The following is a 20,992-nucleotide window of genomic DNA, read 5'->3' as shown; positions in this document are numbered from 1 at the left end:
CAAAGAATAAAGTTCTAAGAGGTCGTTTAAAACCCCAGAAACAAGGGCTTTCTTAGTCTTGGTATATAATAAAAATCATCTTCAAATTCTATACATGTTATAAGAATAAAGGGAAACATTTTATAAACTTTAAAAAATACTTGTAACTACGTGATATTAGGTCTTAAAGCACAGTTACAGTTATGGCCCATGATTTGATGTGTACAGTATAACAAAATGCAACAGAACGGAATTAACTTTTCCATTTTGATTTGATAAACAGTATAACAAAATGCAACAGAACAGAATTAACTTTTCCATTTTTCTATTTTCTGCATATTCAAGGCAAGAGAGAACAAGTGTACTGGTTAATAAATTTCAAAAAAGCTGGATCATTTATGAGTATCAGAGGTTTGGGTAACCTGCTACTGTTTTCCTGTGGCGGTCTTGAATGTCTGCTACTGTTATACCAGTTGGATCTGACATGAATAAAAGCTACATATAGACTCAACCAATTCATTTGAGTCAACATGTAAGATTACTTTCATAAACTTTTCTCCTTACAAAAATAATACATTTGACAAATCTAAACTCTACTTAAAATAATCATAACTTCATTATTAGGTTCTTCCTATATTTGCTAACTCTCCTTGACATATTAATTATAGACAAATATTATTCTTAAAATTACTTTATAATAAAAAGTTTAAGAACATATACACGTTAAGTGTTCACACAGCAGCAGCAATAACTGAAGATCCTTTTTCTTTAAGATTTGGGCAATGAGCCTTCCAAAATGAACAAAAGTATTATTACCTCAGAGGCAGAAACTGCTGCTAATATCATAGAGCCAAAACCAGGTGAAAATCTAAATATTCAGAAAACAACAAGAGGTTGTACCTAACAATTACAGATGGAGGGATGGAGGGATGACTGGAAGCTAGAGGACCTATGGTACTTACCAAGTCCATCTAGCGTTCATTATGAGGTACTTCTTCATACCTCTAGAAACTCTAGATTTGAAATATTTGCCCAGATGTATCTACTTGTTAAAGAAAAAAAAAAGACAACCTTGTTTCTGTTTAGGGCTTCCCAGTTTTGCAAGCACTTTGTTGTTGTTGTTGTTTGAGATGGAGTCTCGCTCTGTTGCCCAGGCTGGAGTGCACTGGCGAGATCTCAGCTCACTGCAACCTCCGCCTCCATGGTTCAAGCAATTATCCTGCCTTAGCTTCCTGAGTAGCTGGGATTACAGGCGCCCGCCACCACACCTGGCTAATTTTTGTATTTTCAGTAGAGACAGGGTTTCACCATGTTGGCCAGGCTGGTCTTGAACTCCTGACCTCAGATGATCCACCTGCCTCGGCCTCCCAAAGTGCTGGGATTACAGGCATGAGCCACCGTGCCCAGCCCTGCAAGCACTTTGAAATCCACTACTTCCTCTGACGGCACACAGGTAAGCTGTATGCCACTCCTATACATCCAGAAGTGGTCTTACCCTTTGTGCTGGCCCCCTCTGTGTGCTTGGTTCCTCTGGCTTTCCAAATACATGGCCTCTGCCTGCAGGTGCTCCCCTGCCCAGAGCTGGGTCCAAAGGTTTAGAAGCTTGTGGCCAACAGCCTGACATCCGTACAGCCTGGAACTGGGATGGGTGGATAGGAGACTGGCCCCTCAACGATGGTCGGAAAGGATCCATGGAAAGGCTGTAGAGAACACGTGTGTTGATCCTGTTCTGGTTAATTACCTGCCAGCATTTTCAAAATATTAAGGTTCCCAATTGTTTTCCTTTTCCTTCAAGACACACTCACAAAGCACTAAAATAGTATTTTGAGTCAGTCCAGTAACACGCCTAGCCTTCTACAACATATTCACTTCAAAGGCTTCTATTTGATCTGTAATATTTTAAACACCCTTCATTAACAATCCCTCAGAGCAGTGGTCCCCAACCCTTTTGGCACCAGAGACTGGTTTCCTGGAAGGTAATTTTTCCATGGACCCAGGGGTGGGGGAATGGTTTCGGAGTGACTCAAATGCACTACATTTATTGTGTACTTTGTTTCTATTATTACATTATAATAGATAATGAAATATAATAATTATACAATTCACCATAATGTAGAATCAGTGGGAGCCCTGATCTTGTTTTCCTTCAACTAGGTGGTCCCATCTGTGGGTGATGGGAGACAGTGACAGATCCATCAGGCATTAGATTCTCATAAGGAGGATGCAACCTAGATCCCTCGAATGCGAAGTTCACAAGAGGGTTTGCACAATGAGAATCTAATGCCACTAGTGATCCGACAGGAGGCAGAGCTCAGGTGATACTACAAGCCATGGGGAGCAGCTGTTAATACAGATGAAGCTTTGCTCATTTGCCAATCTCTCACCTCCTGCTGTGCAGCCCAGTTCCTAACAGGCCCCCCAACCAGTCTGTGGCCTGGGGGTTGGGAACCCCTGCCTTAGAGGCCCATGTCCTCCTTGAACTTACTTATATTTTCTACCCAAATACCCTCTCACAAAACTCAGTCCTGTAAGTTAACTAGCTGTTGTATAAGGAAGCAGTTTTTTAGGAGGGTCTCCCTCTGTCACCCAGGCTGGAGTGCAGTGGCATGATCATGGCTCACTGCAGCCTTGACCTCCTGGACTCAAGTGACCCTCACATCTCAGTCTCCTGAGTAGCTGGGACTACAGGCATGCACCACAACACCCAGCTAATTTGTATATTTTTTGTAGAGACGGGGTCTTGCCATGTTGCCAAGCCTGGTCTCAAACACCTGGGCTCAAGCGATCTGCTGCCTCAGCATCCCAAAATGCTGGGATAACAGGCGTGAGCCACTGCACCTGGCTAAGGCAGTTTTTATGTATGAGGATGACTTTGGTTTATAAACAATTTCTTTTTTTTTTTTTTTTTTAAAAGACAGAGTTTCACTCTTATTGCCCAGGCTGGAGTGCAATGGCGCGATCTTGGCTCACCGCAACCTCTGCCTCCTTGGTTCAAGTGATTCTCCTGCCTCAGCCTCCCGAGTAGCTGGGATTACAGGCATGCAGCACCATGCTCGGCTAATTTTGTATTTTTAGTAGAGACAAGGTTTCTCTATGTTGGTCAGGCTGGTCTCGAACTCCCAACCTCAGGCGATCAGCCCACCTGGGCCTCCCAAAGTGCTGGGATTACAAGCGTGAGCCACTGCGCCTGGCCTATAAACAATTTCATAGTTAACACAGCCATATCATAAAATTATTGTCAATAAATATTTATGGGTTTTTGCTTTGTTTTTGGCCTCTCTTTCCTACATAAGAGTCCTAACTTTTTTCCAGTCTATGATTGCACTAAAGTCTCTTCCTTGATCTGTTTAGCTGCTTCTCCGAATCGCTATCCAATTTTTTTGCAAAATTCTTCCTTCAGGCTGAGCACACACACACACAGTGGTTCATGCTTGTAATCCCAGCACTCTGGGAGGCCTAGGTGGGAGGACCACTTGAGGCCAGGAGTTTGAGGCCAGCCTTAGGAACACAACGAGACCCTGTCTCTACAAAGAATTAAAAAACAGGAAAAAAAATTTTTTTAAACTCTCTTCTTTCAAACTCCATCAGAAGTCTCCAGAGTACACAGTCTTTCTGCTTTGAGCCTACGATACTTGCTCGGTCTCACAGGTTGCATTTAACACCCTTCTCTCTCCCAGGTTACCAGGGGTGAGGCTCTCCCTGGCTTCCCTACCAAATCTAAAGCCCATCAGGTCTCTTCAAAATCACTTCATAACCTGTAGGTCAGGCCACCTGCCTGTAATCACAGCACTTTGGGAGGCCGAGGCAGGTGGATCACTTGAGGTCAGGGGCTCAAGAGCAGCGTGGCAAACAGGATGAAACCCTGTCTTTACTAAAAATACGAAAATTAGTCAGGCGTGGTGGTGCATGCCTGTAATCCCCCCTCCTCAGGAGTCTGAGGCACAAGAATTGCTTGAACCCAGGAGGCGGAGGTTGCAGTGAGTCAAGATCGTGGCACTCGAGCCTGGGTGACAGCGCAAGATTCTGTCTCAAAAAATATATATACATCACTTTATAACCTACAGATTTCAAGACTCCCTCTTTAAGGGGCTCCTCTCATTGTCCTGACTTGCCCCTGATTCCTGAAAAATATTTCTTAACGGAAAAGATTTTTTTTTTTTTTTTTTTAAGAGATAGGGTCTTGTTCTGTCATCCAGGCTACAGTGAAGTGGTAGCATCTTAGCTCACTGCAGTCTCAACCTCCTGTGCTCAAGCAGTCCTCGTCTCAGCCTCCCAAGTAGCTAGGACTTCAGGCACCTGCCATCATACCCAGCTAATTTTTTAAAAAAAATTGTGGAGACGGGATCTTGCCATGTTGCCCTGGCTGGTCTCAAATTGCTGACCTCAAGGGATCCTCCCACCTCAGCCTCCCCAAATGCTGGGAGAAGCCTCTTCTTAACTTTCAAAAAGCTGTCTTGGCCGGGCGTGGTGGCTCACGCCTGTAATCCCAGCACTCTGGAAGGCCAAGGTGGGCAGATCACAAGGTCAAGGGTTCGAGACCAGCCTGACCAAAATGGTGAAACCCCATTTCTACTAAAAATACAAAAATTAGCCGGGCATGGTGGCCTGCGCCTGTAATCCCAGCTACCCGGGAGGCAGAGGCAGGAGAATCGCTTGAACCTGGGAGGCGAAGCTTGCAGTGAGCAGAGACCACGCCACTGCACTCCAGCCTGGGCGACAGAGAAAGCCTCCGTCTCAAAACAAACAAACAAAAAAATAAAAAAGCTGTCTTAACTATTAGCTACAGAGAAATCACACATTTAAAGAAAATATTAACACAATTCATAAGCCCACAGCATAAGTGCAGACAGTTCAAGAACTTGCAAAATTTATTGAACTAAACTATCCTCTTTCACTCTAAACGCAGGATATGACTCCCTTTCTTGAAGGCTATATTTAACTGCTCACACCTCCCCAACACCACCCAAAGAATCCCAAGCAATCAGTATGCTAACAGCTACATACTCAGAAGCGCTGGACGGCCTCCCTTAAGGGACATCTGGAATCTTCCTCTTTGTCCACGCTTCCCTCAACCCCCAGCATCACTTCTATAGATTCAGGTAGCTCCCCCACATGGCCCTCTCCCAGTGTGGGTTTCCCCCTGGGATCAGGTAGCAGATACTTGGCTGTCTGAAAGGTTCAATGGGGAGCGATCCCAGGACGGGCTGGGCCTGCCTCCCTCGCATCCCTGAGTGCGTGCTCCGCGCTGAGGCCTCGCGACTCAGGCCTAACCAGAAGCAAGGCCCCCGAAGGCGGGTCCCATCCCCTTTCCACCCCGAGAAAAGCACCTTTCCCCAAAGCCACTGCCCTGCCAGGGTTTCTATCTGCTCTCTCAGGCCAAATAAGAGGTCCACTTGGGCCTCCCGCGGGCCTCCCCTGCTGCCCTCACCTGAGCACCTTCTCTGGGGCCAGGGCGCCGGGGCGCCGGGCCTCGAATAACGACTTCCCGCCCCCGCCCGACCCGCAACCCTCAGCACCTCCCCGAAGGGGGAGGGGAGAGGCCTGGGAGGGCGGCTCACCCCACGTGCTTGAGCAAAAACCCAACCTGCCCGCCCCCGAGCGACCCTGGCCTGCCCGGCCTGCCGCAGCCGGGGCCAGTCCTCACCTGGGCGCGAGTCCTCGCCCCACTCGCCCAGCTCCACGCGGCCTCAGGAGAAGACGAGGCTCAACCCACGCCCCAGGGCCCACATGCTCCAGGGCCAATTTCCGCTCTTCGAGGCCTCTGGGGATGAGCCCATTGGCCACATGACCTGTCGTTCACAAGAGCGAGCTAGCTCATTGGCCCATCTGCAAGAGAGGCTCGTCCTTTCCAGCAGGTTCGCTGTGCAGGGGAGGTTCGTGCGGAAGGAGCGCTGGAAGTTATGTGAACCTCAGCATTAAAATGTGTTAGGGTTTGGAGATCCTGACTCCCTTTCTGGGAGCAACTCCTATAAACAGATTTAGCCTAAGACTCGCGTGTTGAAATCGACTTGCCCCATTCCTGCCAGTTAAGAGGATTAGCGATACAGGTGGTGAAAAAGAAATGGTAAGCTCGAGTGCGCATTCAAACACCTAATTCATATGATTTCTGCACATCACTTTCGTTATACATAAAACAGAGATAAAAACTAAAAACATCCATTCATAGGGTTGAATGGAAATGTACACACATAATGACATAACGTATGTAAAATACTTAGCACAAGGAGAAGACGACCCTCGATAAATGTTGCCTATTTTTATTGATGCCTAAATCTGTGAGCCAAGAAGAGCTTTCTAGGAAGCAGATTAAATTATCAGTGGTTACTTCAGCAACTACAGAATGATTTTACCCAAAGAAAGATTTCTGACCCTCTCCCAACCATTTTGTCAAATAACTGCATCCCTCTCCCACACCCAGGTTTTACAGGGTGGTTGAGGTCAAGCTTCTGAAGGCTTTGGCAGATGCTATAGAGACATCCAAAGGCTCTCCATGGAATAGGACTAGAGAAGGGTTAACCTTATCTTTTCCAGGCCTCAGATATCCCATGACTTATTTTAATCCACACATACAAGGGCTCTCCCTATCCTTCCCGAATGAGGATGGTCTGAAAATTATTGGAGCAGGATGATTTTCAACTCAGGAATCCAGCTGGCACGATGCCCCTTCACTGTTCCTAGATAGTATTTGTTTACCATGATCTAACATTTTAACTTCCTTTACCACACAACCTTCTTAACTTGCAGCTGTTGCAATGTTATGTTGTAAGCAATTCTCCTGCCTGTGCAAATACTCAATGGTAGCAAGTGCAGTCAAAAACAGTTATATAAACTGTTTTGTAACCTTCATGAAGATCCAACTCCCTGTTCTTTTAGGAACTCCGACCAAACTTTGCATGACACACTTATTCTATACACATAAAACAATATTTTGGGGGCAGGATTCAGCAGATCTTCTAGTTGAAGTAAGGGAATAATAATCCTCAGATAATTTCCTGAGCATGTCTTCTATTTGGGAACCTAAACCAAGAGCACCATTACAAAGGGTATGCACATTGGGTTTCCTAGATTTCTATATCCTGTCCATCCGTGGAAGTGCAGATGGCCTTGTACAATATTTCTGGCTAATCCAGACATCATTAACACTACTTATTTAACCAAAGGAAAATCCATATAGTCTTGCTGTTGATTGGACATAAAAATGGTTGAAGCTTTCTGAAACCTGGACATCTATTTAGGACCTTTCAAAAGCTAATCAACCTCTGTTGGAGATTATATTCCCTAACAGAGTACTTTGTTAATTAGCCATCCCTAGGATATTGATTAAAAAGGACACACATAATCTCATCACAAAAAGACGAGTATGTGAGGTGATGGATATGTTAATTTGGTTTAATCATTCCACAATGTAAGTAAATATCAGAATATCATACCGTACCACATAACCATATGTAATTGCTATTTGTTAATTAAAAACGAAAGGGGCAAAAAGAGCATGTATATCACACTAAGAGATAGTATTTTGAGATAAATCACAGATTTTTTAACTCAAAAAAGTCATAACACCAAATTCTGTCCACCTGGCCCTGCCAGTCTCTAAAATTCAGAGTGAAAATGGCCCCATAACTATACATAATCTGAATTTTCCTAGGCAGTCATGACTCCAAATACCCTGGGCACTTGGTGCCCATAAATATTTCTATTCCAACCATGTATTCTGGTTTGTTGTTGTTGTTGTTGCTGCTGTTCAGAAAATAAGATCACCAGAGTCACAGCAAGATTAAGGGCAGAAAATTGCATTACTGGTGGGGCCTAAAACCTATAGGAAGGATTTCATTTAAAGTAGACCTATGTAGTATGTCTGGGTTCCTGGCAGAGATAACTAGAAATCCTTTCAGGAGAAATACACCGGGCTCCCAAAACTCCCATGTAAAAACTATCAATAAATATGAGCTCACAAAACACATCAGGCTGAATAACAGGACACACAATCTAATAAAAAAAATGGGCAAAAGGCATGGTGGCTCACACCTGTAATCCCAGCACTTTAGGAGGCCAAGGTGGGCAGATGGCCTAAGGTCAGGAGTTTGAGACCAGCCTGGCCAACGTGGTGTAACCCTGTCTCTACTAAAAACACAAAAATTAGCCAGGCATGCCTGTAATCCCAGCTACTTGGGAGGCTGAGGCAGGAGAATCGCTTGAACCCAGGGGGCGGAGGTTGCAGCAAGCCGAGATCACGCCACTGCACTCCAGCCTGGGCAACAAGTGCAAAACTCTGTCCCAAAAAAAAAAAGACAGGGGGCAAAATATGTGAGTGGACCTGTGTCAGTCCATTAGTCCCTTTAGTGTTGCTATAAAGGAATACCTGAGGCTGGGTAATCTGTAAAGAAAAGAGATTTATTGAGCTCATGGTTATGCTGGCTGGAAGGTTCAAGACTGGACACCTGGTGAGGACCTCAGGGTGCTTCCACTCATGGCAGAAGGCAAAGAGACCCGGCCTGTGCAGAGATTACATGGAGAGAGAGGAAGCAAGAAAGAGAGGGGAAGGAGGCGCTAGGTTCTTTTTAACAACCAGCTCTTGTTGGAACTAATAAGTCCTTTAGTAGAGACAGGGTTCCACCATATTGCCCAGGCTGGTCTTGAACTCAGTGGCTTATGGGTGTGAGCCACCAACCCTGACTGGAGCCATAAAATTTAATGGAATTTGTCCTTCAGTATCTGCGGAGTATTGGTTTTTAGGACCTCCCTCCACGGATACCAAAATTCACAGATGCGGAAGTCTCTTATATAAAATGGTGTATTTTATATTTGCATATAACCTATGCACATTTCTCTGTATACTTTAAATCATCTCTAGATGAATTATAATACCAAATACAGTGTAAATGCTACATAAATAGTTGTTACACTGTATTGTTTAGGGAATAATTACAAGAAAAAAGTCTGCACCTGTTCAGTACTGATGCAACCATCCTTTTTGTTTTTTCCAAATATTTTTGATCTGTGGTTGGTTTAATCCATGGATGCAGAACCCGCGAATAGGGAGGGCCTATTGTATTTAGATGACACCTTAGACTTGCAACTGATACTGAAATGGTATAAGACTTTGGGGGCTGTTAGGATGGGGCGAATGTGTTGCATGTGAGAAGAACATGAATTTGGGGGGGGACACAGGGAGGAATGTTAGGGAGTGAATTGTGTCCTCCTTGCAAAACCTATGTTGAAGCCCTAATCCCCTGTATTTGGAGATAGAGTATGTAGGGAGATAATTAACATAAATGAGGTAAGGAGGAGCTCTGATCTGATAGGATCTGTGTCCTTATCAGAAGAGAAAGAGACATGAGATCTCTCTCTATCTCTATCCCTCTCTCTTCATGGAAGCACAGAGACAAGGCCATGTGACGACACAGCAAGATGTGTCATCTATAAGCTAGGGAGACGGTGCGCACCAGAAATCAAATTTGCCAGCACCTTGATCATAGAATCGTAGCCTCCAGAGCTGTGAGAAAACAAATGTGTGTTGCTGAGGCCACCCAGTCTGTGGTAATTTGTTATGGCAGGCCTGTCTGACTAATAGAATAACAGATGTCAGCAAGGATGTGGTGGAACAGGAAACCTCATACATTGCCAGTGGGAATGTAAAATGATGCAGCCTCTTTGGGAAACATTTGGCAGTTTCTCCAAAAGTTAAGCAAAAAAATTACTGTAGGAACCAAAATTTCACTTCTTGGTAGCTACCTAAGAAAAATGAAAACATGTCCACACAAAACTTGCATGCAAATGTTCATAGCAGCATTATTGATAATTGACAAAAACTTCACCTAAATGTCCATCAACTGGTAAATGAATAAACAGAAATTTGTATGCTTAACAATGGGGATGCGTTAAAAAAAAAAAAAAGGAGGCCGGGCGCGGTGGCTCATGCCTGTAATCCTGGCCAGGTGCGGTGGCTCATGCCTGTAATCCCTGCACTTTGGGAGGCCAAGGCGGGTGGATCACCTGAGGTCAGGAGTTCGAAACCAGCCTGGCCAACATGATGAAACCCCATCTCTACTAAAAATACAAAAAATTAGCTGGGTGTGGTGGCGGGTGCCTGTAATCCCAGCTACTCAGGACGCTGAGGTAGGAGAGTCGCTTGAACCTGGGGGGCAGAGGTTGCAGTGAGCCAAGATCACGCCACTGCACTCCAGCCTGGGCAACAAGAGCAAAACTCTGTCTCAAAAAAAAAAAAAAGGGATAAAGATGTGGTATATATTCACACAATGGATGGATTCATCATTAAGAAGGAACAAACTGCTATGGCATGGATGAACCCCAAAAAATATGTTAAATGAAAGAAACCACACATAAGCAACTACATATTGTATGATTCCATTTACGTGAAATGTCTAGAAAAGATAAATCTATAGAGACAGAATGTAAACTAATGGTTGTCTGGGGCTGGGGGTGGGAATTAGGATGAACTGTAAATGTGCATGAGGGCTTTTATTAGGGTGACAAAAATGTTCAAAAACTGATTTATGGCAATGTTTGCACCACTCATTAAATTTACCAAAAATTATTGAATAGGATAAATTATATGATACATAAAATATATCTTTTTTTTTTTTTTTTTGAGACGGAGTCTAGTTCTGTCGCCCAGGCTGGAGTACAATGGTGCGATCTTGGCTCACTGCAACCTCTGCCTCCCAGGTTCAAGCAATTTTCCTGCCTCAGCCTCCTGAGTACCTGGGATTATAGGCTCCCGCCATGACACCCAGTTAATTTTTATATTTTTAGTAGAGACGGGGTTTCACTGTGTTGGCCAGGCTGGTCTCAAACTCCTAACCTCATGATCCACCTGCCTCAGCCTCCCAAAGTGCTAGGATTAAAGCTTGAGCCACCACGCCCAGCCTAAAATATATCTTAATAGAGGCATTTTTTTTTAAAACGCACATTAAAAAACAAGCAGAGCACTTTGGGAGGCCACAGTGGGTAGATCTCTTGAGGTCAGGAGTTCGAGACCAGCCTGGCCAACATGGTGAAACCCCATCTCTACTAAAAATACAAAAATTAGCCAGGCATGTTGGCACACGCCTGTAATCCCAGCTACTCGGGAGGCTGAGGCAGGAGAATTGCTTGAACCTGGGAGGCGGAGGTTGTAGTGAGCTGAGATCATGCCACTACACTCCAGCCTGGGTGACAGAATGAGACTCTGTCTCAAAAAAACCAAACCAGCGAACAAAAAGAAACACCACAAAATAACATACAGAAACTACAGTGAACAGAACCAGATCCAGAAATATTTCAAAAAATAGTGTCATTGAACACGGAATATAAATAAATAGCACATTTCATAAATATGAAACAATATGTTTCAAGAAATAAAGGTGGCAATTGCAACAATGAGTAAAGAGCAAAGGCAGGCCAGGTGCAGTGGTTCACACCTGTAACCCCAGCACTTTGGGAGGCTGAGGCGGGCAGATCGCTTTAGCTCAGGAGTTCGAGACCAACCTGGGCAACATGGCAAAACCTTGTCTGTTCAAAAAATGGTAATAAAAAAAAATTGGCCAGGAATGGTGGTGCATGCCTATAGTTCCAGTTACTTGGGAGGCTGAGGTAGGAGGATCACTTGAGCCTGGGAGGTCGAGGCTGCAGTGAGCTCTGATTGCACCACTGCACTCTAGCCTGGGCAACAGAATGAGATCCTGTCTCAAAAAAAAAAAAAAAAAAGAAAAGAAAAGGTAACCAAAATTGATGAGACAAGTTTGGAAAAGAACCAAAATAGAACTTCTAAAAATGAATAAAGTAATAGAAATTAAACACTTAAAGGAAAATTACACAAGAGAATATACACAGCTAAAGAGAGACATCATGAATTAGAAGATCAGCTGAAATATTTACCTAGAATGTAGCACAGAGACAAAGAGATGGAAACATGAGAGGCTAAGAGACACAGAGAACAGAGTTAAAAGGCCCAATAAAGTTTGAGATGGAGATAACACAGAAAAAAGAGGAAAGGCAATATTCAACGATTTAATGGGTATGAACTTTTTAGATTTGATGAAAGATACAAATCTTTAGCTTCAAGAAGATCAGTGACTCTGAAACAGAGAAGTAAAAAGAAATCTACACTCAGCACATTATCATTGTAATGCAGAATACCAAAGGCAAAGAGAAGATCTAAAAAAGCAGTCATAAAGAAAAAAACACATTATCTATAAATGAGTGAAAAGTGGACTCAGTAATATTAATAGAAAAATCCTGGAAGACAGTGGTATAATATATCCATAGGCCTGAGAGGTTAAAGGAAAAAAAACCTGTCAACCTAGAAATCATATAGCCAGTGAAATTTTCTTTCCAAAACAAGGGTAAAATAAAGCATTTTCAGAGAAACATAAACTGACAGTTCTACCTTCAACAAACCCTCTCTAAAGAAATTTGTAAACATGAAGATAAAGAAAAAATGGGCCAGGTGAGGTGGCTCACCCTGTAATCCCAGCACTTTGGGAGGCCTAGGAAGGCAGATCAGTTGATGCCAGGAGTTCGAGACCAGCCTGGGCAACATGGTGAACCCCCGTCTCTACTAAAAATACAAAAATTAGCCAGGCATGGTGGAGCATGCTTGTAATCCCAGCTACTTGGGAAGCTGAGGCATGAGAATCGCTTGAACTCGGGAAGGGGAGTTTGCAGTGAGTCAAGATCATGCCTTTGTGTTCCAGCCTGGGCAATAGAACAAGACTCTGTTAAAAAACAAAAACAAAACAAAACAAAAAAAACAGAAAAAGAAAAAGGAAAAAAAAAGAAAAAATGCCCCCAGAAGGAAAGTCTGGGAAGAAAAAAGGAATCATGAGTGTAGTAAGTGACTGAATAAAAAGGTAATAATAGTGTCCAATAGATGGATGACTTAGCCTAGATCCTCAGAAGGCAGGGCCTGAGACAAAGATTTAGTGCAAGTATTTTACTGCAGAGTGTGACCCCAGGGACTAGGAGTGAGGGACAGGGGAATGATGCAGGGAGGGAGGGAGAGCTTACTCAAAGATGCATTAGGAAGTTGGCCACTGCTACAATGATCTGGTTGCTCTATCCGTCAGGACCATTTGAAAAGCCATATAAAGTCCATGTCAAGACCACCTATCCTACAGGAGCGAGGAGGATGCTTGTACCATTGACTCTCTCCTTTCCTTTGGTCAAAGACACGCCTGAAGGAGTGTTAAATCCCGGTACTTTGTAGTTGCACCATGGTGTTCCCATCCTGTTCCATGCCTTGTCATTAACACAGAAAGTCTCAGGGAAGAAGGGAGAAGATGCACAGAGCAAGCCTGAGGTTAAGTACTATCAGGTTGAATCTGTGTAGACCTAGTGGGTACCCAGAGAGAACTGGTCAACACAGTGCTGGCTAAATAAAGAGACAGGTGAGACTGAGAAGATATGCAAAGGGTCGTAGAGATGTCCGATACAATGAAGTTTTTAAAAAGCCAAAAAAAAAAAAATGATAGAGCCAAGAAGTTAAGAAAAATAGGCATATAAGTCAGGAGAGAGATAATTATAATAAAAAGCATTATAAGGTTCTGGAGGAGGGTAATAAGAATTAACTTTACACTCACTAAGTATGCACATTAAATTTTTTTAAAGAAATAAAGTAAGCCTACACAACATGGTGAAACCCTATCTCTGCAAAAAATAATGAAAAAAAAATTAGCTGGGCATGGTGGCACACACCTGTAGCCCCAACTTTAGGGAGGCTGAAGTGGGAAGATCCCTTGAGCCTGGGAGTTTGAGGCTGCAGTGAGCTGTGATCATGCTACTGCCTGGGCAACAGATCAAGACCCTGTCTCAATTTTTTTTAAGAAATAAAATCTATATATCTCCAATCAGTGGAGGAAAAACAAATGAGATAAAATTAATCTAAACAAAAAGGAAGAATAAAAATTTATCACAGAAAAATCTGGACAAAAAGGAAACATAAAATAAGTGACAGAAATAAATTCTACTGTGTTAGTAATTACAATATAAATATGTAGAACTTTCCAGGCAAAAGGCAGAGATTGGTCAGGCGTGGTGGCTCACTCTGTAATTCCAGCACTTTGGGAGGCTGAGCTGGGTGGATCACTTGAGCTCAGGCGTTTGAGACCAGCCTGGCCAACATGGTGAAACCTTGTCTCTACTAAAAAAAAAAAAAAAAAAAAATTAGTCGGGCATGGTGGCATGTGCCTGTAGTCCCAGCTACTCAGCAGGCTGAGGCAGGAGAATCGCTTGAATCCAGGAGACGGAGGTCACAGTGAGCTGAAATCATGCGACTGACTTCAGCGTGAGCAACAGAGCAAGCTTCTGTCTCAAAAAAAAAAAAGCAGAGATTATTAGATTGGATTTTAAAAACAAAATCCAGCTATATAGTGTTTAGTAGATAGAGATAGACATAAGTAGACATAAAATACAATGATAGAGAAAGGTTGAAATTCAGATGGTGAAAACATAGGCCCAGTGCTTTGGGAGGTAGGAGATGACTTAAGGCCAGGTGTTCCAAGACCAGCCTGGATAACCTGGTGAGACTCCATTTCTACAAAAAAAAAAAAAAAAAAAAAAAATTAGCTGGATGTGGTGGTGCATGCCTGTAGCCCTAGCTACTTGGAAGGCTGAGGCGAGAGGATTGCTTGAGCAGAAGAATTTGAAGTTACAGTGAACTAGGATCCTGCCATTGCACTCCACCCTGGGTGACAGAGTGGGATCCCATCTTTACAAAAAATAAGAATAAATAAATAAAATCAAGCAAGCACTAACCCCCTAAAAAAGCAAGCAAGCTGGAGTCGCCATGTCAATATCAGACAAAGAAAACCTTACAGCAGAAAAAGTAGTATTAGAGAAAAAGAGACTCACTTAATGACAAGATTCAAGGAGTTCTAGTTTCATGTGCCAGAATCAGTTGATTGGACCAGGATAACAGCACTGTAACCTGAAAAAGTGTCAACAGCAGTAAGCCAGGAGCCCCAAAAAGGGTTCAAAGGTTGGATGGACTCAACTGCCACACCGTGTGCAATGCGGTCTCCTCCCTGGAGACAAACAGCTCACCTGTTATTCCTTTTATTAGGAGTCACAAGTCTGGCATGCAGTGATAGCTTGTGCATCTGAAGCAGAGTTCTCTACTGGGTGCCCAGTCTGTGGTCGGTGTGCTGCCATGTCTGGCACAACGATCGATCCAGAAAGCAAAGGTGTTAGTCTGGGCAGTGCAGACTCAATCTGCACCTTGATTCCAGTTGGTCTCATCAGAGACACCCTTACCATGGGCACCTAGATCGACCAAGACAGTTCAATCAGCAGCTGCAATTTGTTTCCACAGTTCGTGGCCAAAGACAAAACAAAACAAGACAAAAACAAAAATCTTTTTTTTTTGAGAGAGTCTTGCTTTATGGTCCAGGCTGGAGTGCAATGGTGTGATCTTGGCTCACTGCAACCTCTGCCTCCCAGGTTCAAGCGATTCTCCTGCCTCAGCCTCTGAAGTGGCTAGGATTACAGGCACCTGCCACCACGCCCTGCTAATTTTTGTATTTTTAGTAGAGATGGAATTTCACCATGTTGGCCAGGCTGGTCTCGAACTCCTGACCTCAGGTGATCCGCCTGACTTGGCCTCCCAAAGTGCTGGGATGACAGGCGTGAGCCACTGTACCCAGCTGACAAAAATCTTTTTTAAAAAAGTGTTATTACTTTTAGAGTTGTGTTTCACTATATTGCCCAGGCTAGAGTGCAGTGACTATTTGCAGGTGCAGTCATAGCTCACTGCAGCCTCTAACTCCTGCGCTCAAGCGATTCTCCCACCTCAGCCTCCCAAGTAGCTGGGATTGCAGGTATGCACCACCATGCCAGGCTAGAGAAATATTTAATCTGCCAGTCTGTAGTTTTCCAAGTGGCCCAACTAAGGAGCTAGGTCATTGTCAGCAGCCTGAGTCAGTAAAAATATAACAGAAAGAGGTTCATCAAGGAGTACTGACCTGGGCTATGAGAACAGCTTTGAGTTCTGCCTACCAAGTGGAGTGACCATATCTGTTTTCCATTCCACATAGCAGCCCAGTGGACAGCACTGGCTTCAGCTTAGCCAAGCCATCAGTGAACCAGGCACAGGCATTTAGGGGAACCTCTGTGGATTGTGAGCCTCGTTGAGCTAGTGGCTTTGCTTAGGCTGTGGGGTGGAGGATAAAATTTCCCCTAAAAGAATAGCTGCCGTTTTGTGTTTTTTTTTTTTCTTCATGTAAAGCCAAAATGCCACTAGGGCCAGGCCAGCTGCATACTGAATGCACCATTTCCATCGGACAAGAGAGGCTTGTCAGGCCTTTCCCACATTGTTAGCTTTGAGTTGGAATCATGCCACCCCCAAATGGGACTATCAGTCACAAGGCCTTTATGAGGATGTGCTGTGCACACTTCGTCAGGTGCTCAGGGTTTTTTTTAAGAGACAGCGTCTTGCTCTGTCATCCAGGCTGGAGTGCAGGGGTGTGATCCTGGCTCACTGCAGCCTCGAACTTCTGGGCTCAAGCAATCCTCTCGCCTCAGCCTCCCGAGTAGCTGGGACTACAGGTGAGTGCCACCACTCCTGGATAATTTTTAATTTTTTTTTTTTGTAGAGATGAGGGTCTTGCTATGTTGTCCAGGCTGGTCTCAAAATCCTGGCCTCAAGTGATCCTCCTGCCTCGGCCTCCCAAAGGGCTGGGATTACAGGCGTGAGTGCTTGGTTTTGACGAGAACCCAGTAGCACATTAAGAGCTGCTTTTCAAAAGGGGTGTATCTCTTACGTCAGGAAGACAACAAATCCAAAACCTCCCAAGAGGCACCTCCAGGTGATGCTTGCCTCCCTTTGGCACATGCCCCAATCAGCAAAATCATCAATCAGCAGGACTTTTAGGTCAAAGGGGTCATTAGCGCTGTGGGGTCCCAAAGACCCTAGTACTGCTCTACGTGCAGTACTCGCTGGTGGGTAGAATGCCCTTCAGCCTTTATGAGCATTCACAGGACATTGATGTAAAACACCAGTGCCCATTGTACACGTAGCTTGGGGAGCCACAAGGACTGTATGTTGAATAGACTCAAAGCCCTACCCTACAAGTCAGTGTCCTGGAAAAGTGAGGGACATTCTTCCGCTGGGAGGAAGCTAGGAGACTTTCCAGCCATTATCAGTTTTCTTTCTCTATATGCTCAGAAATCTGGTTATGGATTCTTTAGTGCATACTTGCAGCATTCACACAATAATAGTCATGCCTCTATTCTTTCAACCAGCACTTATTTGGTGCCTATTATGGGCAAGAAATTAGAAGTCCTGGGGATACAGGAATGAACAAAACCATCTCTACTCTATAGCTTGTGTTCTAGGGGGAATAGCAGATGGAAAAAGGAAATACATGGTATGTCAGTGCTATGGAGAAAAAGAAAACAAAGAAAAAGAAAATAAAACAAGAAAAGGGGTGTAAAGACTCTCAGAGGCCAGGCGTGGCTCACTCCTGTAATCTCAGCACTTTGGGAGGCTGAGGTGGGTGGATCACGTGAGGCCAGGAGTTCAAGACCAGCCTGGCCAACATGATGGAAAAAAAAAAAATGCTACTGAAAAAAAAAAATAACAAAAATTAGCCAGGTGTGGTGGCGCGTGCCTGTAGTCCCAGCTACCCAGGTGGCTGAGACATGAGAATTGCTTGAACCCAGGAGGTGGAGGTTGCAGTGAGCCGAGATAGTGCCACTGCACTCCAGCCTGGGTGATACAGTGAGACTGTCTCACAAAAATAACTTAAAAATTAAAAAAAAAAAAAAAGAGTGTCAGGGATGGGAGTTTACTAATTTATGTAGGGTGGTCAGGAAAGTCTCAGAGACCTGAAGAAATGGAGGAAACAAGACATGCAGCTATCTGGGGAAAGCAAGTTCTAGGCAGGGGGGAAAGTAATGGGAAAGCTCTGCACCTGGAACCAGCCTGCTGCGCAACAAAAGTAGCAAGGCCTGTGCGACTGGAGTGGGATGGCCTGGGAGGAGAGTGGGACATGAGGCCCCAGGGGCCCCAGGAGGGTCCCATGCTAACTTCTGTAACAGACTGAGCAGACTGGCGGTGGGTAGGAGGGGGTGATGTATCATTGAAGAGGCAAATGGGGCCGGGCATAGTAGCTCATCCCTGTAATCCCAGCACTTTGGGAGGCCAAGGTGGGAGGACTGATTGAGCCCAGGATTTTGAGATCAGCCTGGGCAACATGCTGAACCCTGTCTCTACAAAAAATACAGAAATTAGATAGGCATGGTGATGTGTGCCTGCCTAAAAAAAAAAAAGAAAGAAAAAAAGAGGCAAATGTAAAAATCTGTTATCTGATAAAAGGATGTTTGGCCGAGAGTGGTAGTGCTGGAAGTGGGGAGAGATGCTAATAGTCTGGATAAATTTCTTTGGATTATTTTGAAAAACATAACCACAACACCATTATCACAGCTCAAAAGAATGAACAACAATCATTTAATATTATCAAATATCTAGCCAATATGCAAATGTCCCTCATTGTCTCAGGATTTTTTTTTTTTAAAGTTTGTTAGAATTGTCAAAGATAAACAAAGCCAGGCCAGGCACAGTTTCTCATGCCTGTAATCCCCGTGCTTTGGGAGGCTGAGGGAGGAGAATCACTTGAGGCCTGGAGTTTCAGATCAGCCTGGGCAACATAGTGAGGCCCCTCTCTCTACTAGAAAATTTTAAAAATTACCTGGACATGGTGGTGTATGCCTGTAGTCCCAGCTACTCAGGAGGCTGAGGCGAGAGGATCACTTGAACTTGGGAGGTCAAGGTTGCAGTGAGCAGTAACCACACCACTGCATTGCAGACGGGGTGAAAGAGTGAGACTCCATCTCTAAAAAAAAAAATTAAAAATTAAAAAGCCAGACACCAGTTAAAGCAGTGAATCAGATTTTATTTAGTAACTACTAACAGTAGGGGAAAGAGCTGAGTTCTGTTCTAATTTTCAAAGAGGTAACTGGACCTCTTAAAGGGAGAAAGAGATGCATGGTTTGGTGGCTCATGCCTATAATCTCAGCACTTTGGGAGGCTGAGGCGGGAGGATCTCTTGATCCCAGGAGTTCAAGGCCAGCCTGGGGAGCAAAGTGAGACCTTGCCTCTAATTTTTATTTTTTTTTAATTAGCTATAATCCTAGCTACTCAGGGGGCTGATGTGGGAGGATTGTTGAGTCTGGGAGGTCGAGGCTGCAGTGAGCTGTCCACCTCCCCATTCTCTTTCTCCTTTTATTTGAGACAGGATCTTGCTTTGTCACCCAGGCTGGAGTGCAGTGGTGTGATCACAGCTCACTAGGCATAGGAAGTTTAAAGCTGGCTGGGCGCGGTGGCTCATGCCTGTAATCCCAGCACTTTGGGAGGCCAAGGCGGATCACAAGGTCAGGAGTTCAAGACCAGCCTGGCCAACGTAATGAAACCCCGTCTCTACTAAAAATACAAAAAAATTTTCTGGGCGTGGTGGCGGGCGCCTGTAGTCCCAGCTACGAGGCTGAGGCGGGAGAATGGCATGAACCCAGGAGGGGAGTTTGCAGTGAGCTGAGATCGCACCACTGCACTCCAGCCTGGGCAACAGAGTGAGACTCTGTCTCAAAAAAAAACAGAAAGTTTAAAGCCATGATTCTGGCTGAGATTGCTGAGGGAAGGAGGGTAGATGGACAAGAGAAACCTTGAAAGGCCTGAGCCCTGGGCATTCCATGTTTAGAGCTGGAAAGATGAGGAAGTACTAGGAAAGGAGGCGAGGCACACACATAGCCCCTGACATAAACCATCTACATTGTCATGGCTCAGTGGTCCAGGATCACCTGAAGCAGATGATCCTCCTACTGATGTATCTTCAAAAGTTTGTAGTAGCCTAACACTGTGCCCCAATGCCCAAGCCACTCACCTCACTTCATCTCATCACAAAGGCATTGTACCATCTCACAGCATCACAAGGATGAGTACAATACAATAAGATGTTGAGAGAGAACCACATTTACATAACTTTTATTACAGTATATTGTTATAATTGTTCTCTTTTCTTACTGCTGTTAATCTCCTAATGTGCTAAATTATAAATTAAACTTTATCATAGGTATGTATGAGTAGGAAAAAACACAGTATATCTAGGGCTCAGTGCTTTCCAATTTCAAATATCCACTGAGGGTCTTGGAACTCATCCCCTGCAGATAGGAGGGGACTACTGCTTTGTATCCTGTGGAGCTGGTCTATATGTGTGGGGAGTGGGTGAATATGGGAGTGGTGTATATGTGTGTGAAGGGGATCAATATGTGTGGGTGAGTGGGTGAGGGAGGTGTTTGCTGGAGCTGTATCCTTTGAGTGGACAAGAGGGAATGGGATCTAAGGCCCACTGAAGGGTCTGGTCTCAGGCAGGAGCAGACAGTTCATCCATAGGTTTCTTTTCTTGTTTTTGAGATGGAGTTTTGCTCTAGTTGCCCAGGCTGGAGTGCAATGACACGATCTTGGCTCACTGCAACCTCTGCCTCCCAGGTTTAAGCAATTCTGCCTCAGCCTCCCAAGTAGCTGGGATTACAGGCATGTGCCACCACGCCCAGCTAATTTTGTATTTTTAGTAAAGACAGGGTCTCTCCATGTTGGTCAGGCTGGTCTCAAACTCCCGACCTCAGGTGATCTGCCTGCCTCGGCCTCCCAAAGTGCTGGGATTACAGGCGTGAGCCACTGCGCCCGACCAGACAGTTCATCCATAGGAATAGGAGGAAAGAACAGGTACCTGGACACAGACTCAAGATGTGGTAGTGGGAACCACACCCTCTCCAACTGCTTCTATTTTCTTTTTCTTTTTTTGACACAGTCTTGCTCTGTCACCCAGGCTGGAGTGCAGTGGCACGATCTTGGTTCACTGCAACCTCCGCCTCTTGGGTTCAAGCAATTCTTGTGCCTCAGCCTCTTGAGTAGCTGAGATTATAGGCACCCGCCACCATGCCTGGCTCATTTTTGTATTTTTAGTGGAGACAGGGTTTCACCATGTTGGCCAGGCTGCTCTGGAACTCCCGACCTCAG

General features: G+C 44.6%; 1 protein-coding gene across 7 annotated transcripts in view; it reads right to left on the bottom strand.

The window, feature by feature from the left end:
• Nucleotides 1–19,250, bottom strand: part of PIWIL2 (piwi like RNA-mediated gene silencing 2) — a 93,162-nt gene extending 73,912 nt beyond the window's left edge. The window contains exons 1-4 of one of the 7 annotated variants that reach the window (XM_063669346.1): nucleotides 18,669–19,250; nucleotides 15,025–15,243; nucleotides 14,833–14,908; nucleotides 1,475–1,720 (exon numbers count right to left, since the gene is read on the bottom strand). In XM_063669346.1, coding sequence (XP_063525416.1) covers nucleotides 1,475–1,672 — 198 coding nt within the window. In that variant the 5' untranslated portion in view covers nucleotides 1,673–1,720; nucleotides 14,833–14,908; nucleotides 15,025–15,243; nucleotides 18,669–19,250. Of the gene's footprint in view, nucleotides 1–1,474; nucleotides 1,721–4,983; nucleotides 5,590–14,832; nucleotides 14,909–15,024; nucleotides 15,244–18,668 lie in introns of those variants that run through there. The other 6 variants (XM_054497991.2, XM_054497997.2, XM_054497992.2 and 3 more) reach the window with 6 other exon arrangements.
• Between the last annotated feature and the right edge of the window lie 1,742 nt (nucleotides 19,251–20,992).

This window comes from Pongo pygmaeus, chromosome 7 (assembly GCF_028885625.2).
Source record: "Pongo pygmaeus isolate AG05252 chromosome 7, NHGRI_mPonPyg2-v2.0_pri, whole genome shotgun sequence".
NCBI lineage: Eukaryota > Metazoa > Chordata > Mammalia > Primates > Hominidae > Pongo > Pongo pygmaeus.
This window is presented reverse-complemented; position numbering and strand designations above follow the sequence as displayed.